Here is a 9,126-nt window from a genome sequence, read left to right on the forward strand (position 1 = left end):
TACCAAGATAATGGATAATGAAGAGGATTTCCAAAGTCTACAGAGTGATTTAGGCCATTTGGAAGAATGGGCTGAAAGATGGCAGATGGAGTTTAATGCTGATAAATGTGAGGTGCTACACCTTGGCAGGACAAATCAAAATAGGACGTACATGGTAAATGGCAGGGAATTGAAGAAAACAGTTGAACAGAGGGATCTGGGAATAACTGTGCACAGTTCCCTGAAGGTGGAATCTCATGTAGATAGGGTGGTAAAGAAAGCTTTTGGTATGCTAGCCTTTATAAATCAGAGCATTGAATATAAAAGCTGGGATGTAATGTTAAAATTGTACAAGGCATTGGTGAGACCAAATCTGGAGTATGGTGTACAATTTTGGTCGTCCAATTATAGGAAGGATGTCAACAAAATAGAGAGAGTACAGAGGAGATTTACTAGAATGTTGCCTGGGTTTCAACAACTAAGTTACAGAGAAATGTTGAATAAGTTAGGCCTTTATTCTCTGGAGCGCAGAAGGTTAAGGGGGGACTTGCTAGAGGTCTTTAAAATGATGAGAGGGATAGACAGAGTTGATGTGGACAAGCTTTTCCCTTTGAGAATAGGGAAGATTCAAACAAGAGGACATGACTTCAGAATTAAGGGACAGATGTTTAGGGGTAACATGAGGGGGAACTTCTTTACTCAGAGAGTGGTAGCTGTGTGCAATGAGCTTCCAGTGGAAGTGGTGGAGGCAGGTTCGTTGGTATCATTTAAAAATAAATTGGATAGGCATATGGATGAGAAGGGAATGGAGGGTTATGGTATGAGTGCAGGCAGGTGGGACTAAGGGAAAAAAGGTGTTCGGCACAGACTTGTAGGGCCGAGATGGCCTGTTTCCATGCTGTAATTGTTATATGGTTAACAGGTTTACTTGGAGAGCAGTCCATATCTGGAACACAATGCCAGAGGAAGCTGGAAAAGTCGATAACATTAGGGATATCAAAGTACATTCAGACTGATGAGTGGATAGGAGGGGCTTACGGGGCTGTAGGCCAAATGCAGGCAAATGGCCCTGGCTTACAATTGTAACTTGGTTGGCATGGACAATGTGGGCTGAATAGCCTGTCTCCCTGTGGTATATTGCTCTATCACTCTACCACTTAAGGCACTGTGACTCCAGTAAATCCATCGCCAAGGTTAGCCGAGGGTTCTGTTTCCGTGTTGTACAGCTCTATAACTACTTGTCCCCATGGCTCTTCACAGCGAGTCATCAAACGCACGAAGAGAGGAAGCCGTGCGGCCGGTTCCACACTTCTCCTCAACCTGGTGACTGAGAAAGAGCCGCAGGTCCGTAAACTGATATGGAAATGCTTCGTGAAAATGCACCACCTGCTCCCCAAACTGGAGGAGTTGCTGAAAGCAATGGGGGAAGAAGGTACAGGACATGTTTCTATAGAGAATTTGACTTTTTTTGTCAAAATGCAACTCAAACTAATTCCATGAAATTATTCCAACAGGTTCTGATCTGATCGAATCGTTCAAAGCCATGAAGGTTTCCTTGGAACTACCTGCTCATCTGAAAGGTATTCAATTGCATGTTTTGGCAACTGCGGATACGCCGTCCATCGATCAGCCCTTCCTATTTATCCCATCTTTATATCCACTCCTTGCAGACTAGGAACAATTTACAGATGTCCAATTAATCAACATCTTTGCGATGAGGGAGGAATGTAAAGGACTCGGAAATAACCCTCGCGGTTACAGGGAGAATTCCATTTCAAGCCGAGTGCAGGCCAGCAAATCCGAACTCATAGCATTTCAAGCCGAGTGCAGGCCACAAATCCAATTTCATAGCATTTTAAGCAGAGTGCAGGCCAGCAAATCCAATTTTGATAGAATTTCATGCAGAGTGCAGGCCAGCAAATACATTTCATAGCATTTCAAGCAGAGTGCAGGCGAGCAAATGCAATTTCATAGCATTTCAACCTCCTAACAAATCATTTATTCCAAGTACATTACAGACTCACAATTCAGTTGATTCACAGCTTAGAATCACAGTCATGGACTCTCCCTCGCGATCTTCCATCGTGACAGACTCGCGTCCAGGCATCCTGGGTTTTATAGTCCTCCCCCCCCCCCCCCCTCCCGGATGTGGCGTTACCTTCATTGTGGTGATTGACAGGCGAGAGGACCAATCAGCTGATCTCAAGATTTTTTAAACACTCATAACTTTGTTATTTTTCATCGATGGGAACAATTCTCGGGGTTGCCGCAGCGGTGGAGAACCGTGAGTAAGATGGCCCAAAATTATAGCGATATAAGGTCGTGTTTTTCTAAAATCAATATTTAGCACAGACAGGAAGTGGTTAAGATGAGACTTTTAGTTCGATAGATACAGTGCAGTAACGGGATCTGAGGTCTAATTTGTCCATAGCGACCAAAATGCCCCATTTAAGCTCTCCCGGCCAGCCGCTACTTCCCAATATCCCTCTAACCCGTTACAATCCATGTATCTGTCCAAATATTATTTTACCAATTTATTTCTGCTTAGTCGACCAATAAACAGCTATAACAATCAGATAATATGTAATCAATAACACATCAACTAATGAGTGTAACACTAATCATAATCGTAAAGCATAATATGGGCCAGTCAACAGTCAGAGATGCGGACAGTTGATTCTGCGGCAGGCAGGCAGCAGGTGAGACTCCAGGATGGTGTGTTGCCTCCCCTTGTGCCAGGGTCCAGGACGTCACGAAGCAGCTGCATGACATGCTCAAGGGTGAAGTGGAGCAGCCGGAGTTTGTTGCACATGTTGGCACAAATGACATAGGTAGGAAGCAGAAGGAGGTAGGTTCTGCAAAACCACTTTACGGAATTGGGTCGAAGACTGAAAAGCAGGACCTGCAGGGTAGTGATCTCAGGATTACGTCCAATACCTCGTGCTAGTGAAGGTGTGAATGGGAAGAGGTGAAATGAATGTGTGGTTGAGGAGTTGGTGCAGGGGGCAGGGAGTTAGATTTATGGGTCATTGGCATCTCTTCTGGGGCAGGGGTGACCTGTACAAAAGGGACGGGTTGCACCTTAACTGGAGGGGGAGCAACATCCTAGTGGGCAGGTTTGCTAATGCTACTCGAGAGGGTTTCAACTAGATTGGCAGGGGGTGGGATCTCGTACGGGACAGAGGCGCGTGAGAGGCTAGAATTTGGGATGGAGGGTGGTGTGGGAGAGGTTAGTGGACAGAATAGGCTGGTGAAAGGCGGAGAGCGAGGAAGGAGGGTTGGTTTTAACTGCCCCTATTTTAATGCAAGGGGCCTGACGGGTAAGGCGGATAAGCTTGGGATGTTGTAGTGAAAAAGTTACTTTTATAACAACTTAACAGGTTCGCCTCTTAATAAACAGACAACACACAAACTGTTTGGTAGACCAGTTCAAAACTTTACTTATAGCAGCCGATGGAAGGGAGGGAGAACTCTAAGTCAAGTGAGCAATTACAGACACTTCACTGTCCTCATCCACTTCTCTGAACAACAGAATTACATCGCATTATATAGTGTTTCTTTGTCACCTTAGCACATTCCACAGACATTAGTCATGGTCAGAGGTACAGGATAATAATTTCTACAGAATGCATCAACTCAAAGGCATCTGTCACATGGTACAAGATATATTAAAAACATTGGCCATTTGGTTAACGACATTTTATTTTATCAAATACATCAAAGAGATCTAGCTACTTCTCTGGTTCCTCTCTCAGCACCTCCTCCCTCATAAACATAGGACACTTGGTTTACGACATCTTACTTTTCCATTACATCAAAGAGATCTAGCTAACTCTCTGCTTCCTCTCTCGTCACTTGGGAGACAATGTTATAGTATTTATTATCTCACACACCGCAATCTGAGGCAAGCCTAATTTGAGACTAAATATAAGTTGTAAGCCAGCCCAGAAGCCAATTTAATATCTTACATTTTTAACTTAATTCGGCTTTATCAGTAGCCATGACTGAAACCTGGTCAATGTTCCGGGGTACAGGAGCTTCAGGAGAGACAGGGGTGAGTGAAAAAGAGGAGGGGGTTTTCGTCCAGTGAGGCTATATGGGTAGAGCTGAGGAACAAGAAAAGGATGATCACCTTGTTGGGGGTGTACTACAGACCCCCGAATAGTCAACGGGAATTAGAAGAACAAATGTGTCAGGAGATTGCAGACAGCTGCACCTCAATTAAGGTTGTTGTATTAGGAGCTTTTATCTTTCCCAATATAGGCTGGGTAAATCATAGTGTGAAGGGTATAATGGGATGCAATTAAATGGGGTGACAAATTGTGAGTATAATGATGGAGTTAAAGGGGAAGTGAGTAGGAATGAGAGGAATAGATTGGTTAGATGTGCAGAGTCTCTTGCCCAGAGTAGAGGAATCGAGGACCAGAGGACATTGGTTCAATGTGATGGGAAAAAGATTTAATAGGAATCCGAGGAGTAACTTTTTCACACAAAGGGTGGTGGGTGTATGAAGTAGGCTGCGAAAGGAGGTGGTGAGGCTGGTACTAACCCATCGTTTAAGAAACAGTTAAGGTAGGTGCATGGATAGGACAGGTTTGAAGGTTCATGAAGCAAGCGCAGGCAAGTGGGACATTGTTGGCCGGTGTTGGCAAGTTGGGTCGAATGGCCTGTTCCCACACTGTATCATACTATGACTATATTAGGATACTGTGAATGTGTTTTTCTTTGCGTGATGAATCTAATTTCAGGATCTCTTGTTTATCTCACCTGATAAAAGATGTTCAGCAGAAGCACATGGAGACTCTGCGAATACAGACTGAAAAACTGAGAGTGAACACCATCCTGATGAACGGGAAGGTTAACGTTTTCCAGCTGCGTGATCGATACGCTGAGCTCACGGTCATCTCCACTGTTCGAGATCGGACACTGGTGGAACATGAGCTGCTGGCAAGAGGCCGGGACCATGAAGAGTGGAGAGAGGAACATCTCGGGGGAGAGTTTGAAAAAATCCGAACTGATCAGTTATTCCAGAACATTTCGGCGAGCAAATCCAAATCTGGGAGTTCGTCTGCCGTGGCCGGAGTCGCGGGGATCGGAAAAACAACAATGGTGCAAAAGATTGTTCATGACTGGGCCACGGGGAAAATATTCCAACAATTCCAGTTTGTCTTCAGTTTCAAATTCCGGGATTTGAACATGATTAAAGACAGAGTAAACCTGAGGGAACTGATTCTGGATCAGTATCCTTACTTTGGGAATATGCTAGGAGAGGTCTGGAAGAACCCAGAGGGATTGCTGTTTATATTCGACGGTCTGGATGAATTCAAGGGCAAAATCGATTTTGCTGACAGTCGTAGAGACACAGAACCTAAGCACCAGTGCCCAGATCCCGAGTGGTGGTGTGAAGTGTCTGATATTGTGTACAATTTAATCCAGCACAAGCTTCTCCCAGGGTGTTCAGTGCTAGTGACCACCCGCCCCACTGCGTTACATTTACTGGACAAGGCAGAGATCAGTGTCCGGGCTGAAATCCTGGGATTTGATGGTGAGGAACGGAAGGAATATTTCACCAGATGTTTTGAAGATCAGTCGGTGGCAGCAGCTGTTTTCAAACATGTGAAGGAGAACGAGATCCTGTACACCATGAGTTACAACCCCTCCTACTGCTGGATCCTTGTCCTGACACTGGGCCCCTTCTTCACACAAACACACCGGGACCCGCAGCGAGTTCCCAAGACCATCACACAACTATATTGCTACTTTATTTACAACATCCTGAAAAACCACGGCCGTGAGATTGAGAACCTCCGTGAGGTGTTACTGAGGCTTGGTCAAATGGCCTTCACTGGAGTGGCTGAGAAGAAGATTGTGTTCACAGATGAAGATTTGATCAAATACAATCTGCAGCCTTCCCAGTTCCTGTCCGGGTTCCTGATGGAACTTTTGGAGAGAGAGGATTCAGCCCGGAGCGTGGTGTACACCTTCCCGCACCTCACCATCCAAGAGTTTGTAGCCGCACTCGCACAATTCCTGACTGTAGATCGCGGGGATATCACGACACTCCTCATTGAAGCCCATGGCATGACAGACGGGCGATTTGAAATATTTCTCCGTTTTGTTGCTGGTCTCTCCTCCCCACGGGCAGCTTGGATCCTGGAGGAGTTTCTGGGTAAATTCCCTAATCAAACAATCTGCCGAGTGAGTGACTGGGTGAAGGGGGAGGTTAAACGTCAGATTAGAAATACAGGCAGTGAGTTTGGTAAAAGGAGGCTCCTGAACACGATGCACTACCTGTTTGAGTCTCAGAGTCCTATACTGGCTCAGCAGACACTGGGATCTGTGGAAACACTTTCATTCAGTGGACTGGGACTGACCCCGATTGACTGTGCAGTCCTGTCTCATGCCATCAGGCTCTGTGATACAATCAAAGACCTAGATCTGGAGAGCTGCCACATTCAGTGTGAAGGTCTCCAGCGGCTGGGACCGGCTCTGCACAAGTGTCAGCGCGTGAGGTAACTGTCCGTTTGTCGCTAACGCTGAACTGTAAAATTGTTCCACTATTTTGTTATTCCGTCCAGCACCCCTTCTATGGGGCCGAGCGGCCATCACTGTGCACGGGGTGGGGGAGGGGGGCACCTCTCCTATTTTACCCTCCCTCCCCCGGGTCACCAGTCATCGACCCCTTCCCCCGGGTCACACGCACGCGTTGCCGCCGTTCTCTGCACGGGGAACATTTGTCGGTCGGTCGGGGAATGAGAATAAATGGTGAAAGTCACCAAACACCACATCCACAATAATGTGCTGAGGTGTTTCCTGAAATATCTGTTTGGGGGAAGTTATCTATCACAGCCTCGCCGGGCGGCCGGTGTATCAGCTTGTTTCTTACTCTGTCTGTTTGTGTTTAGACTGGGAGACAACGACCTGGGAGATTCCGGTGTGAAACTGGCGTCTGCGGCTCTGAGGATCCCGGACTGTAAAATACACACACTGCGGTAAGTCCCAGACTGTGAGAGATTGTGTTTACACTCACTGGGTGTGTGACACTGAACATTAATATGATCAGTAATTGTGTCACTGATAAACACTGGGGATTTGCACCGTCTCCTGTCTCTCTGTGTCCCTCACGCTCACTCTCTCTCATCTCCAGGCTGCAACGTGTCGGTCTCACAGATTCTGGAGCCGAGGATCTCGCCTCCGTTCTCAGTCCAAACCATACGGTGACGTGGCTGGACCTAAGTGGGAATAAACTGGGAGATTCCGGAGTGAAACTGGTGTCTGCGGCTCTGTGGAACCCGGACTGTAAAATACAGAGACTGTTGTAAGTCCCAGACTGCAAGAGATTGTGTTTACACTCACTGGGTGTGTGACACTGAACATTAATATGATCAGTAATTGTGTCACTGATAAACACTGGGGATTTGCACCGTCTCCTGTCTCTCTGTGTCCCTCACCCTCACTCTCTCTCATCTCCAGGCTGGGCCGTGTCGGTCTCACATATTCTGGAGTCGAGGATCTCGTCTCCGCTCTCAGTACAAACCACACGGTGACGTGGCTGGACCTAAGTGGGAATAAACTGGGAAATTCCGGAGTGAAACTGGTGTGTGCGGCTCTGAGGCACCCGGACTGTAAAATACAGATACTGGGGTAAGTCCCAGACTGTGAGAGATTGTGTTTACACTCACTGGGTGTGTGACACTGAACATTAATATGATCAGTAATTGTGTCACTGATAAATACTGGGGATTTGCACTGTCTCCTGTCTCTCTGTGTCCCTCACCCTCACTCTCTCTCATCTCCAGGCTGGGCAGTGTCGGTCTCACAGATTCTGGAGCCGAGGATCTCGTCTCCACTCTCAGTACAAAGCCCTCACTGACGAAGCTGTACCTGACACACAACTCCCTCACAGACCGATGTGTCCCCGCTCTCCGCCGCCTCATACTGAACCTCCCGAGTCTGGAGCTGATCGGGTGAGTGTTTGTGTTAATGTTTAATGTGATCAAATATCAGGGGATCCATCCATCCGCGGGTTTCTTTCTCCTGTGATTTTGTTCTGTAAATGTTGTTGAAATATTAACCCCAGTCCCTGTTATTGACACTGTTGTTTCATCTGTTTATTTCCATTTTATTCCTCAACTGTTTCAGGTTGAGGGTGAATAAGTTCAGTGCGACTGGGAAGAAGGAACTGAGGTCGCTGCAGGAATCCAGACCCGGACTGAGAGTGGACGTGTGAACATCTCTGGGTGTAAACGTCACCGCCCTGGGGACCGGAATATTGTTGGCCGATTCCCCGCGCTCCCCTTTAAACGGCCGCCCTCCCCTTTAAACCCCAACGCTTCCCGGGCCGGCCGGGCGGTGACATCAGAGGCGACCCTGCCCGCTGTCACGTGACACGGGTACGCGTTGATGCTGATGATGTCAGACATCCGGTGCTGCCCTCCAGTGGGGGACGGGGGAATTACAGCGGGATGGGGGGGGGGGGGTGGGAACCTGCAGGATCCCAGATGTGACTTTATCATCAGCGGCCCCCGCTCTTGCTGCGGGTTGATGGTGACAACTGTATCCATTTGGCAGAGAAGATTAAACATGACTCTGGTGGATTCCAGGCCAGGGCATTGGACATGTCCTCATTCTTCAGGGAACGGGGGTTCCCCTCTTCTACTATAGATGAGGCTCTAACCAGGGTCTCTTCTACACCCCGTAACTCTGCTCTCACTCCCCAACCCCCCACTCGTAACAAGAGCAGATTCCCCCTTGTCCTCGCCTTCCACCCTACCAGCCGTCACATACAACAGATAATCCTCCGACATTTTCGCCACCTCCAACGGGATCCCACCACTGGCCTCATCTTCCCATCTCCTCCCCTGTCTGCTTTCCGCAGAGACCGCTCCCTCCGTAACTCCCTGGTCCCTTCCCACCCAAATCACCCCCTCCCCGGGCACTTTCCCTTGCAACCGCAGGAGATGCTACACTTGTCGCTTTACCTCCCCCCTCGACTCCATCCAAGGACCCAAACAATCTTTCCAGGTGCGGCAGAGGTTCACCTGCACCTCCTCCAACCTCATCTATTGCATCCGCTGCTCTAGATGTCAACTGCTCTACGGGATATTCTTTGTGACTGCGCTGTAATTATAGAGAGAAGTGTAGATT

At 47.7% G+C, this 9,126-nt stretch overlaps 1 protein-coding gene across 1 annotated transcript in view; it reads left to right on the forward strand.

Annotated features, from left to right (window-relative positions):
• The window catches only part of LOC116969382 (ribonuclease inhibitor-like), a 133,404-nt gene extending 125,019 nt beyond the window's left edge, over positions 1 to 8,385 (forward strand). The window contains exons 11-12 of the mRNA XM_033016247.1: positions 7,779 to 7,946; positions 8,122 to 8,385. Coding sequence (XP_032872138.1) covers positions 7,779 to 7,946; positions 8,122 to 8,209 — 256 coding nt within the window. The 3' untranslated portion in view covers positions 8,210 to 8,385. The remainder of the gene's footprint in view (positions 1 to 7,778; positions 7,947 to 8,121) is intronic.
• The last annotated feature ends 741 nt before the right edge of the window (positions 8,386 to 9,126 follow it).

This window comes from Amblyraja radiata, unplaced genomic scaffold, assembly GCF_010909765.2.
Source record: "Amblyraja radiata isolate CabotCenter1 unplaced genomic scaffold, sAmbRad1.1.pri S35, whole genome shotgun sequence".
NCBI lineage: Eukaryota > Metazoa > Chordata > Chondrichthyes > Rajiformes > Rajidae > Amblyraja > Amblyraja radiata.